Below are 21,934 nucleotides of genomic sequence, written 5' to 3' on the forward strand. Positions count from 1 at the left end.
CGAAGCCAACGATGGGGGGAGTGGGGGCGGGTAGTGGAGGGGGTTTCGCGCTCTAAGCAGCAAATCCTTTCATCCGATTTAAGTAAATGCAAACAAAATAAGTAAATAGCAAGAAGCAACACTTCTTCGCTTTCTTCTCTTTGCTATGTAGTGCCAGTGTTCCCACTCCATTTTGTATACCCTAAGTGCGGGAGGGCATGCACCAAGAGTTTGTTTAAAACAAATTCAAATCATTTTTAACCTCAGTCTGGTATGGTATTTTTCTAATTATGGAATGGAATGAAAATACATTTCAAAAATTATTTTTAAGCACTACCAAAGTCTGTGCAGTGTTTACCAACACTGGCAGTATTTTTGTAAGAGTATCATTGCATTCTAAAGGGTATCTTTAAGCTTATCTTTCCCTTCTTTCCTGCTCCTGTTGCCATTGCAAAAAGGGGGCTTAGGAGGTGGTCTCCCATCCCATCTTAGCCGGAGACTGAACCATCTCTCCCCCTTCGGCAGCCCTTAACCAGAGGAGTAAGCGAGTCCTCTCCTCTACCTCGTTCTCGTCTTGGCCCGGCACTTGGATGAGAGCTTGTTAAAACTTTAAGTCCGTTTTACTTAACGTGGCTACATTTTAGCTGACAGTTGTAACTGTTTCTGTTGCTGTTTTGGCTTTGATTTCTTCCCTCTTTCGCTGTCTTTCTGTTGTGTCTATCTTTTTTTGCTCCTTTTTCCCTGCCCTGTATCTGTCTCTTTCATTTGGTTACTCTAATACTCTGCCTGTCTCTCTCTCTCCTCTCTTTGTCTCTGGCATTTGTTTGCCTTGGCAACCTTTAAGTTGTTAATTTTTAAAGGCTGCCAGGATTAAATCCTTTAACTATTTAGCACATCCGACTTTAGTTCTTTTGTTCCTATCCTCTACTTCTTCCTCACTACTTTTCTTTTTATTTATTCTCTCTCTCTCTCCCTCTCTACCTCTCTTTCTCTTTTTAGTTCTGTTTCTCTTTTTCTTAGTTTTCTTCGCTTTCTCTGTCATGTGATTTGCCATTTGACAGCGCCTTTAATTGACTTGCATTGTTGCCTTCTCCCTTGCATTCGTTCGTTTGGTCCACCAACCCGCGTCTTTGCCACTCCCCCCAGCCCCCCCTGCCCACTACCCAGCAAGCCCTGTAATTAGTCAACTCGGTTTGCGCCACTTTTTGCTATTGACACTTGGCCAAAAGCAAAGATGGCTTTTAAGTTCCTCCTCTCTTACATCTACATCTTCCGCTTTAGATTTCCTACTCCTACTCCTTCTTCTGCTTTTATTTTTTTTTAATTGAAAGTCGTCTTTTGTGGGAATTCCCTGATTAGGTATATTAATAGGCCAGGCATCCAGAGCCAGGCAGGCAGTCAGGCTGGCAGGCAGGCTGGCAGTCAGCCATCAGGCAGTGTGGTGTTAAGACAAGTTCCAGTCGGTTGATTATAATGAGTGGAAATTTGGTGTTAATGATGGGATGATTGTGGTCTTGAGGTTGGGTACTTGAGATGAATGTTTGAGGCGAGAATCTGGAAGGGTTTGGTGGTAGTTTTTAAAATAGATTGGATCTTTGACGTTGGATGCCAAAAAAAAAGAAGCTGTTTGCGTGCATATCACAGGTGGAAATGCAGCACAATAGACTGTGCCGCCCATAAAAAGAACTTATATAGCTGTACACTTACCTCCGGCACTTCCCCTAACTAATCACCTGAACCCTGACTCAATCCAAATGTACTCCCAAAAGTGAACCATTAACAGACCTGCCCAACAGCTTTCCAATTAGTGTTTCAGCAAACAAAAGTCAAAATCGAACTAAGAAACGCAACAACTTCAGTATTTACTCCAAAATTCTGGACCTGCACTTTTGTTGGCCATAAGCCCCGACGTTTTGGTGTTCAGAAAACCATTTAAAAAATTCCCAAAACATGAGTTCTGTTTCGTATCTTTTAAATCCTTACCGGGCCGGGACGGGCCCACCAGTGAAAATTCATTCACTCAGTCAGAAATGGAGACCGAGAGAGAGTGGGAGAGGGAGAAGGAGATGGAGAGGCATATTTGCCTACATCGGCATAATTTGAAATTAGTGCACTCAATGGCTATGGGTTTCTCCACTTTTCCGACATTTACCGGCCTGCATATTTACATAGTAGGAACGAGAACGAAGGAACGAAGGGGTGCAGGGGAGGTGCTACCAGCAGCACCAGCTGCTTCAGCTAAAAATGCAAAAATGCTTACGCTGGCCACCAATTTTTCGTTGGGCAGTCGTTGCAGCAGGATTTTCTGTGTGTGGGTGCGTGGGTGTGTGTGTGTGTGTGTTGGCGAGCATCAATTTCTGCAAATGCAGCTTCCGGACAAAATCCAACAGAAATATAGACAGAGAGAGAGAGAGAGAGAGAGAGAGAGTGGTGGGCAAGGGTTCCATTCTAGTGCCAGAGATAGCAGGGCCTAAAGGAGTTGCACGGCAGTCCTCTACTCTGCTACAGCAAAATGCAACGAAAAGCGCATTTTGGTTGAGAATTTAAAGTTTTTTCTGCTGCTGCATAAGTTAAGGCGTGGGCGCTGGGAATATGAAAAATGCCCCTAATGCTTTGACATTTCCCTAGGTCTCTCCCTCTCTCTCTCTCTCTCTCTCTCTCTCTCCCCGTCGCTGTGTCTGTGTCACTGTCGCTGTCCCTGTCTTAGCCTGTCTGTCTGTCTCTCTTTCTCTCTCTCTCTTTGTCGCGTAAAGTGCGGCCTGCCCCTGAAATGGCAAGGGCGTAAAATTGCCGTAACATGACAGCGAACAACTTGGCCAAAAGGTAACTCAAAACGCGCTACAAACACGCACCCTACACACCCTACCACCACCCTACCACCACCACCACCACACCCAAGGACCCAACATTTTTGCCTAATGTACTCTCCTCTGCGACGTTGTTTGTGTGTTGACGATATAGTATATATATACATATATATATACCATACTACATAGAGGAAGAAGAATGGGTAAGGGTGAGGGAGCCTTTATCAGTGCGCGTTAGAAGAAAGTTTTTTATAATGTGTGGAAAAAAAACGTGCATAAAAAATAAGGCACAAGAAAGTCTGCAAAAAAATAGAAGGAAAAAAACTATCAACTTTTCTTTTGACTTAGGAAAGGGTGTCGCTGAAAATTATGACATTTTTTCCACGGTTTTCTCAGTATTTACTTGATGATAAAGGAAACAACTAGCCATCGATTTCAGGTTAAATTCTTAGCCACTAGAAATGAAACTGCCTGTAGTGTAGCTATTAGCAGCGCGAATCTTAGCAAAGTTCCTTCATTCACCGACCACTAATAGATAATACTAGAAACACATATGTTTGTTTATATATGAAATCTTTGATTTGGAGCTTTCCGAAAATGTACACAAAATAAAAAGATTATCCATTTGAAAAGTCTCCCAATGTTAAATTCTCTCTCGAAACGAGCCTCCAGGGTATCATCATCTTCGGCTTCTTTTGTGCCACGCTCTCCCTCTCTCTTATATTTTTTTTCTATATTATTTATGCATTTTACTCTCGGCTGGAGCTGCTACTGCTGCTGCTGTTGGCTTTTAATAGTTCTGCATGTGTGTGCATGTGGTACCACACTCCCACTCTGCCACACTGCCACTCGCTTCACTCTCTTTTCGTGTTTACCACATTGAAAAGTTTTCTTTGCAAAGTGCTTGGTACATACAAACGCGCGCGCAAATATGCCAAAAAATATGCTACACAAAAATCGCTCAAGTGCAAAGTTTTAACAATTGAAAAGTTCGCATGAACAAAAATATATATGGAGCTGCAAAAAAATTGGGCGCGAGCATAGAAGGAGAACGGCTTTCTCTGCTGCTTTCTCCACAAAGTAGTTAACACACACACAAAGTGTGCGGACTGTCAAAGGGGTTGAGAGAGAGAAAGAGAGAGAGAGAGAGAGAGAGAGACAGAGAGAGTAGGAAGGAGAGTGTCAAGGATATAAAGGTGTAGATGTGCGAGGACTTCAAAAACTTTTGGCTCCAATTTGTGCGGATAAATGGTTAGAGATTTGCCTAAAAAAAATACAAATATATAGAAACCAACAACCCGGTGTTCAACGAGCCAAACGACAGGTGCGCTTCAGCTAGTTTTTGTTTCCCTTTTAGTCTCTGTTCATCAAAGAAACATTCATCATTATAAATCTGTTTAAATCTTAAACTATTTGCCTTCTTGAAAGCTTAAACAAAAGCGGCAACACTTTAGCTCTGTTTATTCTTTAAATTTTCTGACCAAAAACCATATCAAATTCAATGGTTTAGACAGCATACAAAAAAGGAAGAAAAAATAAAAAAGGAAAAGCGAAATGAAGGAAAATGCCACTAAAAACAAACTATGCAAGCTTTTTCCTCATTGCCTTTCTCTCTCTCTCTCTCTCTCTCTGCATCTCTGCCTCCTGCCTCTCTATGCAAGTGGCCAACGAAGGAGGAAAGTCTTTCTTTCATTCTTTCAGTATTTTCTGTGTGATTTTTTCAGTGCCTGCGTTTCATTCAGAGGTCCTGTGGAGCCACCTTGCCAGCGCAATGAGGTGTGAAGATGAACAGTCGGCAATTGTCTGACGGGTTTGTCTTTGTAGTTGTTGCATTTCTTATACACACACCCATGGCGAAACAGGGGCGTCGTCCAAAAGGGTTCTGCATCTAACTAGGGGGGATTTCTGAAGGATTCTTTCTAAATATAATTCGATAAATATTATTATTTATTTAATGTATTTTACTCATTCGATTATTTTTTTTTATTTTCTATCTTTTCCTTAACAAAATTCTTTCAATTCAATATTAACTACAAAAATACGGTAAGCTCTTAGCCAATTTTTTATATTTTAATATCTCTTTCTCTGCCAGCAAAAAACAATCCCCCTCTACGCATCTGCCAACAGGTTGGCTGAAAGCACAGAAGGACATGTGGACATCTTTTTGCCTTGACAGAGGTGTATTTTTGTACAGTTGCCCCTCTTCAGCATAGCATGCCGCTGTGCCTGCCTGTCTTTCTGTGTCTGTGTCTGTCTGTGTGTGTGTAAAACAAATATCGCACTAAGGCGAAACCAAATCAAATGTAAAACCATCTGTATGTATGGGTGTGTGTGTGTTTGTGTATGTGTGTTCACTTTGTGGTCGTCTCTCTCTCTATCTCACCCTCTGTGTGACGATGCCATACGCCGTGTGGCATGCCTCTGACTTGGGCAACATACACCTTTTGTAGAAATCCAACAATGTCAACTATGCAACACACAAAAGCAACAATGCTGTTGCTTTGTCTGACTGAAAAAGGAGGAGGAGGTGCCGAGAGAGTGACAGGGGTAGAGAAGAGTGTTGGGGAAGGGGAGAGGGGAGCATTAGAAAGAGAAAGTATTGCGGATTGTTGCTTGCCTTCCTTTGGCTTGTTGCTGCTTTTATGTGACGCCATACAACAACAACAACAAAAATAAAAATAGTCGCTCACTTTGCCTTCAACATTGTCGCCCCAGAGTTCTCAGAGTTACGTTTTCTGCACTCTTTTTACTCCGTTTTCACCCAGTTGTCGCTCCCATTTTACTCCGTTTTTAACCAATTGTTGCTCCTTTTTTCTTAGTCCATTTTCTCCCGTTTCCTCATTTATTATACTATTTTTCTCCTTTTTACTCATTTATTTCATTTTTTTTTCGCCCTTTTTACTCATTTATTCCACTCCTTTTCTGCCTTTGCTTCACTTATTTCTTTCATTCGTTCGTTGGCTCTTTTATTATAATTTGTTTTGGTTTTTCATGCTTACAATTTGCATGGCTCGCTTTTCTTTGCCCTGTTACTCATTTTTCCACTTTTCCACCTTAAAGCAGTTGAAATAATGACATTAAAATGTACATTACCATACAAACTTACAACAACAACAAAAAAAAGAAGAAACGTTTGTACCGAGGCACACATGACCGAAGCTTGAGATACTCTTTGCAGATTAAATTTTCTTGATTTATTAATAAAATCAAATATAAAATCAATCAGCAAACTGAGGAAACCAAACTAGAAACCATCACCGCCTTATCCCTTAAACTGTTGATTCTAAACGAATCACATGAAGTGCCCCTTTTTTAGCAAACATCATTATACCCTCTTCTAGCATCTAGTGTATATCAAAATCCTAGATTTGCCAGCGCGTGCCGTTTTAACCCCTTGGCGTGTGCCCCATAAAAAAAAAAACAAAACAAAATAAAAAAGGGAATAGCCAGACCAAACCAAACCCCAAAATGAAACCCACAACAACATGCAAATCAGCAGCCAGACCATAACTACAACTACTTCAATTTTATGAGCTCCAAGAGCTCCCAACCGCTGCTGGCCCCAAGCCCTTACCGCACCGCACCACACCAACCCACCCCCCACCATTGACAATTATTAGACCACGCCCCTTGTCGTGCTCATAAATTTTGTAATTATTCCCCTGCGTGCGGCAGGGCAGGAAAAAGTCCAACAACAACAATAACCACAGCACAACAAAAATTGAGCCAAAACACACACGCATGTCTCGAAGGAAAAGTCGTGTGGAGATGAGTTAAGATCGGAACTGGAACGAATTTATGGCTAATAATATTAAAGGGTAGTGCAATAAATATGATGAGAGCTTAAGAGTATATTAAATTTATGTGAAAAATTGTAACGTTATTTAATTGAAAACTAAAACTAAATTTGGCATGAAAAATGTATTCATAAATGCAAGAATTTCTAGCATGAAAATATGTAAGTAAATAATTTCAGACGAAGTTAGTTTTAGCTTTAAATATTACCAGAAAATATTCAACCATTCGAAGAGTTTCCTCAATATTCCCCAAACCCTTAGCAAACTATTTATTATTCTATAAATGCAGGTGCAACTTTTAAAACAAAATCCAACAAATAATCAATATAAAAAACAAAACATAGAAAAACTCTAGCTTAAGCGTGACACCCCTGAAAACTAAGCAATAAATATTTTATTTCCAGCTTGCCCGAACTCTTTAATTAATTAAATAACTTCCCCAGGTAAAAAAACTCATGAAATAATTTTTAAAATTCAAAAAAAAACGGAAAGGGACAGGGGGGCCCCTTCGGGGGGGCCCCCCCCCCCTTCCCCCCCCCCCCCCCCCTTTTTTTTTTTTTTGTAGTTAAAAAAAACTCATGAAATAATTATTAAAATTACAAAAGAAAAAACAGTCGGACAATCGTACTTTTGTGGACAGAAGCCAAATTCTTGGCGGAAAGATGGAAAATTTAAGTTAAAAGCCTGCGGAATAGTCACTGGGGGTACTCGTCGCAGTGCAGCCATAAACATTAATTAAAAGTTTTGACCCTTTTTTGGTGCTTCGGGGGCTCATCAGCTGCAATATTCATGCAACACACACACATACAGCCACACAGCGCACAACTACAATAAAATGCACTCAAATTGTTGCTGTACTGTGGAAGAATCAGGAGAGAATAGGCGAAAAGAAGTATAACAGAATAACAGAGAAAAGGAGCAAAAAGGAGCAAAACGGAGCAAAACGCAGGGAGAAGCAAAGCAGTGAAAGCGGTGCCACATGTGCCTCAGTGGCCTTATTTGCACGTAGGCCGCCGCTGACCAAAAATTACAAGTTAAGCACTTTTCTGTCCATAGCAAACACTCATGCCACAGGACTCGGGACATACACACACTCAACTCATACTCTCATTCACACACTCCTCCTGCACCCTTCACTCACACACCCTCTTCAATCTCCGCGCGTTCCGGTCCACACACATGACTCATGAATCATTTAGCACACACTCAGGCGGCAAAAACTGTTTTTGTGCCAAAAGAGGTAGGGTATAATGATTTCGGGCATAGGTTTGCAGTGGAAAAAAAGTAGCAGAAGTATTATCATTATTTCCATGGAATAAGAACTCTTTTTGGGGTCTATAATACAATATAAAGGAATGGAATGGAATCTTATACTCTTTAAGCGAGAGAGACTGCATTTAAGGGTGGATTTTTAAACACAACAAGAGAAACCCCTCTGGAATCTAAGCGAGATCCTCTGGACATCTGGAACCTGAAAAGCCAGAAAAGCCTGAAGCAGCTGTAGTCTTAGTTTGAGCGATTCAGAAGGCAAGCAAATATTTTTTTCTAGCAACTCCTCTTAAAATCCAGCATTCTCTTATATCTCCTACAATTCTAGGGTATTTCCATTGTCATACAAAACCTCTACATAATTTTTTTTGTAACATTTACATGCCGCGAAATTTTCAGTTTTTTTACAAGCTTTTTGGTGAAGTTTTCCTTGTTTTGAGAAGCTTTTTTCGAAAATATGACTTGGACATATGGGCAGGACATTGTCATTGTGTTTTGAGTGGAAATGTCCTGTGCCTGCCATACCACTGTCTGATTCTGTGTGCGTGTGTGTGTGTGGCATACTTTGAAACGTCAGCAGCCGTTCGGGCAGTAAAAACAAATAGACAAGTGACAAATTTCACCCAAAAAAACACAGACACACACACACAAATACTGACTCTGCCAGAGCCAGAGTCAAGACCGAAGCCAACCAAGCATTAAATTAACATTTTTTCTAATTAAACTCTCTAGCCAGAGCAAAAGTGGTCTGCCAGTTAAGAGGGAAATGCAAAGATTTGCATAAACTGATTGTTTCGATAAAAAAAAAAGTTAAAGTTTGACATTTAACTTGGAGAAAATTAGAGCTTTGGCAATTAGAGCGGAAAAGTCAAGAATAAAGGTGGCTGCCTTTCACCTTTGGAGAGGCAAATTAAAGTTTCAATTGCGAGGAAACTTCAAGGTTTGTTGTAGTTTTTAGGAAGTCCTGGACTCATGGAAGTTTAATGAGAAATTTGGAAAGTTAATAAGAGTCGACAAACTGATAAGAAAAAATATATTAAAAATATAATTCTATTCTTAGTGTGCCCAAAACCTTCTATATTTAATAATTATCTTTCTCCTGCTATCCACAAACTCTGCTACCCCTCAAGGATCACTCTTGAAGCAGAGCAATAAAACAAGTCAAGGACTCCTCCTCCTCGTGGAACGCCCATCAATTGTTCTGTCGTGGCAAATGGGAAGCCTCCCCCCCCCCGGATTGATCGTAACATGATTTGTACCCCTACATCCACTTTATGGCGCAGCCGAAATCATTATATTAGCAAACATTTCAGATAGAAGTGCTCAAGCAGCATATATACACTGCTCAACAATAATAATGTCCCGACATTTATCACAGTTTTTTTTGTCTACACTTTTTCTGGACAAGTGACCGACTAAAGTGGCTCTAAAATTTCAGTGCCCAAATGAGTGGAGAAACTCCAACCGCTCCAAACTCCCACTCTCAAGAGGAGGGGGGTTTCAGGGTTTTTCTCCTGCCAAAAAGTACAACTGAAGAAAGGAAAGAATGAAAGAGAGATAAATAAATGTGCAAGAAGGAGGCAGAGCAACAACAAAGAGCCAAATGCCATAAATCTAAATAACAAATTTTTACGAGAAACGAGACCATAAATAAGATGTTTGTTGGTCTGTTGCGGCCGTGGCAGCGGTTCGAGGCCTAGCGCAAAAATAGTGTGGAAAAAACCAACACCACTCCACATTCTTTCCTTCTTTTCCCCCCCCCCACACACACACACACACACACATTTCCCAGAGGTTGCAACAATTCATGAGAGTTCTGTTAATTTAATATTATTACTTTTCATTACAACACAAGGGCCTACCGACCCACGAACCTCTCTTACTCGCTGTCTAATGGCTGCAACAAAATGGTTGTTAGTTTTTTTTTCTGTTGGTGCTTTTGGTTATATATTTCTTTGCGGGGACAGGAAGGTTGTCCCCAAAAAATGTCAACACATTAATGTAGAGACCGGAGACGGACGCCTAGAGATAAATCAACATTTATCTGCGGCCATTCCGCCTGACAATTGAAAATGACCCGAGGACCCGTCGGACGTCTATATCTTTCGGCTAATTGCGCTCCATTAAAGTTGTGAAATGTATTTTTGTCCTTGGGCTCGCTCGCTCGGATTTATCAATGTTACGAATACAAATCAACCAATTGTTAATGCTAATACGAGAAATATAGGCTGAAAAATGTTGGATAAAACGAGAGAAATGTTGATGGAAGTCATAAATAAAGGGGGTATGAAATTGGAAAAGTGGGAAAGAAATTAAATTGAAAATGGAAAATATATTTAAGTAAGGATTCTTCAGCATCTAAATACAAATTTCAAAATATATATTTAACCAAGGATAATCCCTGAAATAAGCTTCATAAGACCCGTAAATCTAGCTGAAAACTGACACCGAATTCCACCTACAGCCCCCGCAAAACTTTATCCTACAAAGAAATCATTGATTTATGATTGCTTTTCCCTGGTTTCCCCCGCCGCCTTCTATGGATTGATCACACACGTATTCTCGTCTACTGTTTAATTACTTTGCGCTAAAGCGAACTCAATCAAGCCGAAAGTTATCAATTTCGGATTACTGCCACTTTTCCCACCCACAACCAAACGGTAAAAGCAAACAGGAGGTAGAGCAATCGTGGAATCGACTTTAATCATATTTCATCCCAGACACTTCAGCCAGGCGGCAACCATGCCCACGCCACCCAAAACTTGCGGCTTGGATGATGGCAAAACTTTTGCTATATGTTAATTATGGCTACGGCATTTATTTGAGGCTTAATACAGCATATACTAGTATGCCCCATGTACATATATCGTAGTTTCCTGTTGTTTTGCTCTTAGTTTTTCTTGGTCTTTGGGGGAACAATATTCCTCCCACTGGTTTTTTTTGTTTTGGTTAGCGATTTTCCTCCTGGCCAGCCGGTCGCTTGCTCGCTCCGACGTTTTGCTGTTCCACATTCACATTTCTGTTCTGTTCTGTTTTTTTCCGTCCGCGCATTCCCTGTCTAAACGAAAACTTTTCAAATTATCGTAGCATCAAGTTTTCCTTTTTTTTTTTTTTTTTTTGGCCTTTTTTTCTGACGAGTGAAGTGGAACGGGAATGGGAATGGAGAGAGATTCGGTGTGGATTGGAGCCTGGAGTTGTGGCAAATTAATTAAAACTTGTTGCAAAAATAAGTTCGTTCCCATTTTTGCTTTACCAAAATAATATTTTGAGGCTCAACAGCAGAGAAAGAGAGTCAGTCGCGAGAGACGAGTGTCGCGTCGATTCTAGTGGACTGTCGACAATTGTCGTGGAGCGGGAAACTTTTGTGTCATAATTTCCAACACAGGACAAATTAGCCGGCTTAAATGGGTTGCTGGGCTGGCAGCAAAAAAAAAAAATATATGCCAACAAGTACCAGAGGCCGTTTGGTTGGGATGAGCCCCAAAAACCATTTACATGGCAAACAGCAAACAGTTTTGCATATGTTTTTAGACACTACTTTCCCCTGCCTGCGCCTGCAGCAGCAATGTTGTCCAACAGTTTGTCGGTCTGTCAACGCCCGAAGAGCTTTGGTCCCCAAAACTGAACAGAACAGGACGTGGGGGTAACGAGTAAAAGAAACAACAACAAAAAAACAGCAGAATGAAAGAGCCGCAACCCGCAACGAGTTGTACAAACATTTCACGCGGCAAAGTGCCGCATAAATTTCAATTTAATGCCACATACACAAAAAGAGGTGCGACAAACTGCAAACTGCAGAGGCAACAGCAGCAGCAGCAACAAAAAACATCAGAATGAAGGGCCAACTATAGGGGTTCGGAGCATTAGATACCCTTGCAGATCAATTCATGCAAGGATATGTTTGTTAAATGATAGAAAAATGCATGAAAATGCAAGATCTAACTTGAATTACATTTTGGCTAAGCCAAGAATGGAGGTTTTTTCTGCAATAACTTGAGGTATCCAGGTGTTATGCAGCACCAGCTTTCAATGAACCAAATAGTACAAGTACATGACTGATCCTTCACTTTTTCCCTGCGCTATGCAGCAGTGCCCCTCGGTTGTTCTGCGCTTTTTGTTTGGAAACTGGCTTGAAAGACTAACAAATCTTCCCTGGCCTACAGCCTGTTGCCGCTGATCCAGAGTATATATCCCGTATAAAGTAAGAAAGAGTACTCCTTCTTGCAGGGTATACAAAAAAACAAAACAAAAACGTAGAAAATACATCAGGCAGGATGTGCAATGTTTGTGTTGCCTTGTTTTTCTGACGCTCTCCCTGCAGCTTGTTTATCGCTACAGCCCCAATGGCCCCCCTTCCATCGTCAAACCAAATGAAATGAAGCGTCTATGAAAGGTAAGTGCCATCCGTAGAGAGTGGTGGCAGGAGAGCAAGAGGAACAGAAGCCCAGCAGGCAAAAAGAGGCAGAAGGCAGGTAGGAGGGGAGAGCCCGACACTTTCACAAAAGGCCTTGGCGCAAAAATATGAGGCACATTTGACTGCAATTCTGAAATGTCAACACTTTGATTGTTATTTGTTCTTCCAGTTTTGTTTTTTTTTTTTCCTTTCTTTTCTTTCTTTTAAGTGAGAAAAGTGTTCCGCCCCAGAGTGTGTAATGGACTTGATTTAGAGATGGCATTGGATGGTTGGGTGGTAATTGAATGCAAAAGGGCAATTATGTACCTGATGGAATATCTAGCTAGATATTTAGAAAACATTTCCATTTGCTAGGGAAATGGAAGTAGAAGGCAATGCTAAAAAATGATTGAATCTATGGAAAATCTGGCAATGTTTTAGAGTGTTATGAAACGCCCAGCCATTGTAATCGCCTTAGTGTTGCACAATATCGACTTACCATTGACACATTGGCGGCAACACTGGACCCAACATTTTTTCGTTTTATAACTTTTCGAATACCTTTTTAAGGGAATTCTTTTGACCAAAAAACAATTTTCTATATTTTCTTACATTTTAATTTCTGAAAATAATTAATTTCAGCTCCACCGTACTGTCAGTAAAGTTCTTCTCCTTCAAGTAGTTTCCTTTCCAGCTAATTTGACTCTCAACTGATTAAAAAATTCGCTTCTTATTGAAAATGCTTGAGCTAAATAAATATTATATCCACTCGGTTAATTTCAGACACTTGAGAAGGGCAACTTTCAAGCTGAAATCCCAAGTAAAACTCAACTCATCTTCAAAAAGTTGAAGCAGGGCATTCCTGCTGCCTCGAAAGTTCCCCGAAAATGAAGAGCGTTGAAAACTTAACGTAAACTTAGCCGTAAAACTTGCGTTTAAAAGTGGGTGTACGATAAAATTAACAAGTGGATAATATTCTTATATGTAGTGGTTGGTACTTACGGACTGCATCGACGATTGCGGGCGTCCAGTGGAGCAACAACAACGCTAGGAGGCTGGATGCTGCAACAAAATTGGATGCTGCCATCTGCAGACCCATTATATCTATGATCTCGGTTCGTGTATATCGGGGTAGTATTTGTGGGGAGGGCTTAATAGGTTGAAGCGACAGTCGATAACAACAACGATAGTTTTATAATTTCGATTATTTACACAGCAGCTTCTCTGTCTGTCGCTGTCGCTGTCTCTGTCAGACTTACTCTATTGCTGACGATCGACACCCTCTCGACTCTCTCACTCTCACTCACTCACTCGCTGGCTTTCTTTCGCTAGAGAGAGATGGCAGCAGTATGCACAGCGGAGTTAATGGGGATATGTTTTGAGTGGGTGTGTGGAAAGCAGAAGAAAGAGTGTGTGTGTGGGTGGTGTAAGGGAGTGGAGTGTTTTTGTGTGTGTTTCAGTTGTTGTTGTTGAGGTTTATTGTTTCGTTTCAAATATTTCAATACAATCGTTTCAATCGTTTGTTAAATACATTTTCGCAAGCCGAAAATCATCGGATATAACAAGATGTGTTAGTAAATGCGATGTCATCATCATTATTGGCATGATAGCAACATTTATTGGAATTATTGTAAATGTTGTCACGCCAAATGTTGCGATTGTTGTTTCGGTTTCAGTTGCAGTTGCAGTTCCATTTGTTGTTGCAGATCACACATATTGATTGATTGATTGATTTGTTGTTGTTTGGGGTTTATAGTTGCATCGCAGTTATCATCGTAGTTATCATCGTTGTGGATGATATTCACATGTGGAGGGAAGCTGTTGTTACTTATATGACCATAGACTTTTACCTGGCTTATACTTGAACTTAAATACTTAAAGAACTCTTAAAGAACTACAATATATGTATAGATGTATAATTTCCATTTGATTTATCAAATAAATTCAGAGATATGCAGTTTCTTATTGATTTATATTTTTGTTGCGATTCAAGTTCCAGTTCCTGTGAAGCAAAGAGAACGAACGTTAAGTTTTAAAGTCTGTGGACCTCAAGCATAGGTTCACAGCGACCTTTGTGTGTGTGGTGGAAAATCTGTGACTTGTTCAAGAAACAAAACTAAAAATTCAAAGCTCAGGCAATGTCAGGGATTTTTACACATTTCTTGCTGTCTTTAGAGCCCTCACCGTAGGCGCCCTCATTAAGCCAATCACCTAAAAGCAAGTTCCCCCCTCCCGACACAATGAACAAAGGCCACAAGCCAATAATTACAGTAACAGCCCTACTACACTCTCGACAGCAATTAAAAAGTCGGCTTAGCTCTACGAAAAATCAAACAAAATAGAGAAGGGCGAAAGGAAAAAAAACCCTTACTCGGTATAGGCCAACAATTTGCACCTGACTGTAGAATGCTACTTTTGATTTCTTTGCCATTCTCTCTTTTTCTACCCTTTTTTTTGCATCCACTTTGTTTACATCAACTTATAGACCCACTTAGCACCAAAAAAGAAAAAACAAAAATAGAGGAAAAAACGAAACCATGACTGCATTCAGGCCCTACTCCTTCAATCTCTACCTCTCTATATATGTGTATATGTATGTGTAGGTTATGTATATATCCCCACAGGCTATACGAGTATATGCTCTTGTAAAAATCAATTAAACTTTTCAAGTGAAGTTATAATGGCTGCCGAACCCTTTCCACTTCCCTCCTTTTTCTGGTGCTTTTTTTGGACCCTCTCTCTTACTCTTATGGCTGCACTCCAGCACTCGCTGTTATCATACTCTCTGTTTCGTGGAGGGTATTATGGGATTTACTACATGTTTGAAGTGACAAAAGGGTAGGAACTTCGGTTCTTTATATACCAGACTAACTTATGGCGTTCATGTCGTTCCTATTGAATTGAATGTGAAATTTATTCAGGGAACCAACGACAGCTGTGGAGGCTCATAGTGAAGGTGCATCCCCCTTATCATCATTATTTCGATACATTTTTATTATTTCATCGAACAAAAAAGTATCAAAAAAGACCAAGAACGTTTCTCTTAAGAAAATCAAGCGCTTTCGCTCGAAATTCAAAGAAATTGCTTTCACTTATTGCAAAAGTGTGCTCAGCGAATCAATGTTTACGCTTTATTTATAACTTCCCTAGAGCAGTTGTATCTTTCAGGGTATCCCATAGCTTCCACCTTTAAATCTGTACTTTCTTTCACTGTTTTTGTTGCCTTTCGGCTGGCAGTCAGCTTTCTTATTGTTTTCATAGCCCTCTCCTCGCATTGTTGTTGCAGTTGTCAAAAGTTTTAAAATAATTGGATTTTTTATATGTACGAGTATGAGTATATGCTGCTGTATGTGTATGTGTGTGCTGTAAGCACAGTGCAGCACGAACATTGCAATGCCAGAGAGGAGTGGCGGGATCCAAAGGTACTGTGGTACTGACTGGAAGCACCACTCTAGGAGCACCACTCTAGGAAGCACCACTCTCTCCCGACAGTCGTGCCCCTCCCTCTCAGGCACTCATTCTATATAAATTAAAATTTTCTTTGTTGCAAAAAGAGGGGGAGGGTCGTCGCGTACTTAATGCAGGATTGCCGCAGTCATCGCCATTTGCCATCGTCATCATCATCATCATCGTTTGAGTATTACCCAATTTCCCAGCTGGAGAAAAGTTTTCAACGCCAAATTGTAAACGTCAACAGGCAACAACAGGAGTGCATATGGCAGGGCCCAGCCCCAGCCCCAGCACCACCCCCAGTCCTGCCCTGCCGTGGCTGTGGTGCTAAAACCCCAACCAGACATGACTTCAGACCATGACGAACGTCATGGCTAAAACGTTATTTAAACAGACAAAAAGGAGGCGTGCAGCCAAATCGACCATTTGAAGTGCCTTTCCGTCAATGGTGGGTTCTCCTCTCTCTTTTTGCACAGCATTTTCTATAGCAACAGTAAAGAAAAGGAATGCAATTGTTGGGATAGGCTTGAAGGAAAGTTGTAGGAATTTAGGGGGCGAAATCATGCTCACATATAATAAGGAAAACAAAATGAAGAAAATAGAGGAAAAACCTGTGGAGCCGAGAGCGGGGATTACTTGGTTTTAAAATAATGATACAGCACATCCTCGTACTAAATAAATTCTTCACAAAATATTATAAAGTGGAACAAAGAGCAGAAAGCATTATTCATAGACACATTACAACGAATATCTACTACAATGTTTTGCCCTATATCCTATGCCCAGATCTGTCATCCATTTCCTTTCGTAATTAAATCGTTTGTCCTATTTTCCCTACACCACAAGTCATACAAAATATATTGTTTATCTATCGAAATGGTTTCAACTATAATATTGTCATCCGTTCATTAGGATAATTACAAAGGAAACAACACTTCACTAATTCTGATAAGCCCTCTAGATTTACCTAACTTTGCTACCGATTTCTCGACCTCAATTCTTATATGTATATTTTGACATCTACCTGTATATTATCTATATATTTAATTTTCTACTTCTATTTATCTCAAACTTTTATCTATTTTTAGATAATATTATTTAGCACACATACAAGTTTTTTATTTTTTGTCCATTCTAAAAATAAAACTGTGTCCCTCTCTCTCTAGCGGTGGGAAGCACAATTCCCATTTCGATTCCTTTCCCAAAATAAAAGCAAAATTTTTACATCCTTTCGTTCTGCACACAGCTGCAATTTTTTTTAGTTATTTATTTTTTTTGCTTCTGCTTGTCGCTTTGGTTCTAATAAAAACACTTGACACCAAAAACGGAGGAAAGTTCCTTAAGAAAAGTGGTGCCCAGGCATCTCTTTTGGTTAAGCGAGCAGCAAGCACTGGAACTGGCACTGGCACTGAGGGGACGAGCGTCCTTGTCAAGCTTTAAGTTCCTTTTTAAAGGACTAGTGTACATGTGTATGTATGTCCTGGGGCTATGAATATGACAAAAGGGAAGAAGAGCATGAGATATATAGAAATGGAGAGAAGAAGAATGAATAGAGAGAAAGAGGATAAGATACAGAGTAGGAGGGACAAAGGGCGGAAAACTTTCTGGTAAAGATTTCATGTTTTTTAGAAATTTATTCTCAAGTTTTGTGGTTACTCTGGAAAATTAGGGCCTTTGTTGGGAAAACTCTTTAAGAGGTACATAAAAAAAAACGAAAATATATCCATAAAGTGTTAAGATTAAAGCAATCGTCAAACCGAAAAACAAGCATACAAAAATTGTCAAAAAATCACCGAAAGTATTCAAAGTTTCTTCAACAAAATCAGACATTGAAAAAAAGCATTAATCGAAAAAAGTCTGAGATATTTATGTCCAAGCCGCAACACACATTTTCCTCCATTTTCGCCAAAAATTGTTTGCCATTCTTCAACCATAATTTCACCTTTAAAAAGTCTCCACAAATGAACAACAAAGTGGCTGACAAACAGCCAACAAAATGCGAATCAAAAAAGCAATTGGAAAATGCTTCATTATAAGCGCAGCAGAGTGTGCTATCAAAGAGCAGAAAGAGATGTAGAGAGAGAGAGAGAGAGAGGAAAACACAGAGCTTTGATGGATGTGCCACTTAAATGATTTCCCATTTCCCTGTACTTTCCTTCCCCGGCTGCCTGACAACGGCTACGGCAACGGCAACGGCAACTGCAACAGAGCAACTGCATTTCCATTCATCGATGGATGGGAGTAAAGCTCATATAACTTGTTGTCAATGGGGTTTCCCCCTCGTAAGATACTTTTCCTTGCATACTTTCCCGAGCAGAAAGCCCACTTTGTGAGACAACTAAAATTAATGAGCTTAGAGGGGGATTTCTCTCTTGAAAATATGATGCACTTTTAAGCCCGCTTTATAATGCAAAAGGCAACTCTCAGGGGAGAACTGTTCAACTTTTTCTAACTTTGCACAACATAATAATCCATTAGCAATGGTTTTCCTCGATTTTTTTATACTATTTCTCTTTACTACTTTCCTTTCCCTTTTTTCTCTCCTATTCTTCTTTATTATTCGTATTTACTTTTGTTTTTACTATTTCATTTTATTTTATTATTTTTTATTATTTTATTTCTTTTTTTAAATTTGGCATAGTATTTTTTTTTGTTTCTCTATTCCTTTTTTAATTTTATTATATCTTTTTTTTTATTTATTATATTGGTTTTTTTTTCATTTAACTTCCTTTCTTTAGACACAAAAAAATTTGTGGAATTGCAGCTGCAATCGATTAAAATTAAAATAATTTAATATTTAATCCACACTTAAAACTGCATTAGTTTGCCTCTAACTTCTGCCATATTTAACAACATTCACAGAAGAAAAAACCCAAGAAAAAACACACACAACTGGCATTTCCTTGAGCGCCTTTCCAAAAGGATTTCCGATTTCCCATTACTGGTCTGAGAACATAACTATGTCAATCTGTGTGGGGGCTCCTTCTCCCTCTCTCTCTCTGCAGTGCCCTTTTTCCCCCTGAAATCACTTCACAGCTGCTCCTAAAGCGATTTTAGGCCGCTTCCAATCACAAACACAGATACAAAACACACACACACACAACGATACACACTCGAAGTGGGTAGGGGAAAACCAACAACAATCAGTGGACTAGAACGTGGCGTTAGTTTCGCACCAAATTGCAGATATATCCCTTCCTCCCTTCCTTCAGCCTCCTCATTCAGCGAAAAATTCTGTGAAAAATTGCCCTAACGGTTGCGCTTTAAGGAGAAAAACCAAGTCACAGACCCCCAAGGCCTTTCCAAATCGTAAAACTGCAAATGAAAATAGATAAAAAGTATCTTTCGCCGGGGTCTGCTTAACAGCAACTTCATTTTGTAAATCAATTGAATTTTCAATTGTGTGTGCGGCCAAAGCCAAAAACCAAACCAAATCCAAGGGAACCCAAAACAAGAGAAGACAAAAAAAAAGGGAAAAAGGTAACCATAAAAGTGGAAATAAAGGAAACGACACTATCACAGTGGGGAGTTCTATACCCAAGAAAGGGGATACAGTCCTGCTTATTGGATATTTCCCTTGAAATGGTTACAAGGGGCTGCTGGCCTTTGATTAGCTGTCGAAAATCAAATGAAAATTGATCAAAATTATGGACAAAATCTGTGTCAAAGAGTAAGGGAAAGAATTAAATGGCAAAAGAGGGAGTTGAAGGCCTAAAATAGCCCAAAAAGTGTACATTCTTAAAGGAAATATAAATATTAAATAGAAATACATAAGTCGAAGTCCCAGTCATTTTGTTTGCTCTAAAATGTAACAAACTGATAGAAAGGGTTTTGCCCGAGAGGGATTGAGTCCATAGGCAGGAAAACCTTCGAAATATTTCCTTTTCCTTTACTTATCGCAAGAGAAATTACCTGAAGCATTATTCTTTATAGAAAAATAAAATAACAAAAATTTAAATCAATCAAAAATTAAACCTGCCTCCACAGCCTCCCCAGGGAATAAACTGTAGGAATACTCTCTATAGAAGTTAATGTTTCATAAATTTGACAAATTCATAGAACAATTGGGAAACAAAATTCCACCGAATTTATAACGTGCTTATAGCAGAGACTTTTTTCGAGACACAGGCAGGGTTCAAAAGGAATAAGAGTATGACTTTTTCTGAGAAATCCCCATCCTAAAGGAATGCTTTGAGGGCATTCCCTTTCATTGATAAACGCTCACAAAATCTATTAAAAATCATAAGAAAACCTAAGTATGTCAACGCTTTTCCGATTTTCCAGGTCAAACCTACACACACACACACACACAAAGGTACTGCTGCTGCTGCTGAATCTTTTTAATTTTTTTCCCAAAAGATTTACCATTATATTAGGAATCCAACTATACGTATATATCGGTTACAGTTACAGTTACAAATGATTTCCTTTGCTGAAGGAACTGAAGGGGGAAAATATTAGCCTAGGTTTCACCGTCGAACCATTAACCGGCTTGCGGCACAACACACACGCACATGTACAAGCAGCATTATGGGGTTAAGTGGCATGGTAGTAGGGGGGGAAGGCGGCAGCCGTAGAACCGAGGCAAGCCGAAGACTTTGACGATTTCTGCGGGGCAGGTTTACTTTTGGGCGGGGGGTTGAATTTCTGGTCAGAAAACACTTTTTGCCGGTTCGGGCATTTCCTTTTTTTCTTTCTTAATTTTTTTATATAATTTTCATTGCTTCACTTTTGTTACATATATATTTTTTTACAGATTTTTTTCTTCGATTTTATATATATATTTTTTGTTGTTGTTGTTGTAACGGCTGTGTATTTGTTGTTGTTGAATTATCGCACACGGATAGGATGTTTAGGATACGCGTGCTCTCTGTTTCCTTACACCGCTCGTTACATCCTGCCAAATCCCGAAATTGTACTAAATACCGTAGAAAACTTTTACGATTGGCCAAGGCTCCAAGCATGGGCCCCGTGCTCGTGCTCGTCTTTTCCGCGAGTCCAGTGTGTGCGTCTGTGTGTCGTGCTTTTCCCGAACACCCGAACGTAGGAGACTCGACACGTTCGTGTGTGAGGTGGATTTTCATCCGAGCACCGTAAGAGCGGAAATCATCGGGAAAGCTAACGGACAGCCGGCGCGGGCCGGCACGGCCGAGTCACTCAGAAGCTGAGAGAGAAGAACTCACGGCAACGGCAGAGCATGGAGCACATGGAGTCGTATTGAGGCTGCAGCTCAAGAGAAATGCAGCTCACAATTTAAATTTTTCCTCCAAAAGAATAAAGAATAATTAATTTCATAATATTGGAATTTAGGTAAGAATTTTGTATGGATAATTAAGAACTAAACCCAGCAGCTACCTCAGCCAGTAGTTTTTTTAGATATTCTTTAAGAATGTCAGAGCCAAATGACTCGACTTTTCCTTTTAGTTAAGATCTAAAGAGATGTCCAACTTTTAGCTATGCGTAAATGCTTTTGCATATTTTTGTAAATTTTAAGTCAGTTGAGTTTCAAGACTCAATTTTAACAGAGCAAAACAGAGGAAACTAAAGTGACGCACTTTCTCTTCACTTAAAGTTACTCAAGCAATAAAACTCAACTCCTGCACCAGCAAAACACCCAAAAACTATTTTAAAGCAAGAGAAAATACTCAAATAAAGTGCTCCATACTCTTAGAGTAAAGGATTTAGCTCCAAAGCCTGGCAGCTCCAACTCAAAGAGAAATATCAGAGTAGAAGTACTCAACAAGGAGTTAACAGGATGAAAATGCAATCAGCTAAAGTAGCTCGAACGCAGCATCACTCAAAAAAAGTTACTAGAGTAGAAACTCGACTGTTGAAACTGCCTAAGGGAAGGCTGACTCAAAGAGATAGCAAAAAGGCGACTAACAGGAAACTCACTCTGAAGAGCACTTCTACGCGTGGTCATGCAAAGAGAGCTGATTTGAACTTCAGTCCAAAGAGAGTTAACAGAGTCAAAAATCGACTACTAAATCGACTCACTCAAGAAGAAACCTGAAAGGTAAAGCGACTCAAAAGAGAGCCACCAGAGTAGAAATCGCCCACGCCGAAACGAATCTGAGCTTTTACCGACGCGAAGTCCTCGGCTTGCCGTTCGGCCGCTCACGTTCGTTCTCTTTCGCCTGCCATTCGGCTTCGCCACGACTTTCGTGTATCGTATGAAGGTGAGAATTGGTTACACGAAAGCCCAGCGCCACGGCCATGGACTTTCCACCGAGCGATGC

The 21,934-nt window shown here is 40.0% G+C and overlaps 1 protein-coding gene across 6 annotated transcripts in view; it reads right to left on the reverse strand.

Moving 5' to 3' along the window:
- The window catches only part of LOC111077905 (tyrosine-protein phosphatase Lar), a 146,383-nt gene that overhangs the window by 97,541 nt on the left and 26,908 nt on the right, over window positions 1–21,934 (reverse strand). The window contains exons 1-2 of one of the 6 annotated variants that reach the window (XM_041592430.1): window positions 20,061–20,405; window positions 13,248–14,247 (exon numbers count right to left, since the gene is read on the reverse strand). In XM_041592430.1, the coding sequence (XP_041448364.1) occupies window positions 13,248–13,344 (97 nt within the window). In that variant the 5' untranslated portion in view covers window positions 13,345–14,247; window positions 20,061–20,405. Of the gene's footprint in view, window positions 1–13,247; window positions 14,684–20,060; window positions 20,406–21,934 lie in introns of those variants that run through there. The other 5 variants (XM_041592429.1, XM_041592431.1, XM_041592432.1 and 2 more) reach the window with 5 other exon arrangements.

The sequence above is a fragment of the Drosophila obscura genome, unplaced genomic scaffold (assembly GCF_018151105.1).
Source record: "Drosophila obscura isolate BZ-5 IFL unplaced genomic scaffold, ASM1815110v1 contig_179, whole genome shotgun sequence".
Taxonomy (NCBI): Eukaryota; Metazoa; Arthropoda; class Insecta; order Diptera; family Drosophilidae; genus Drosophila; species Drosophila obscura.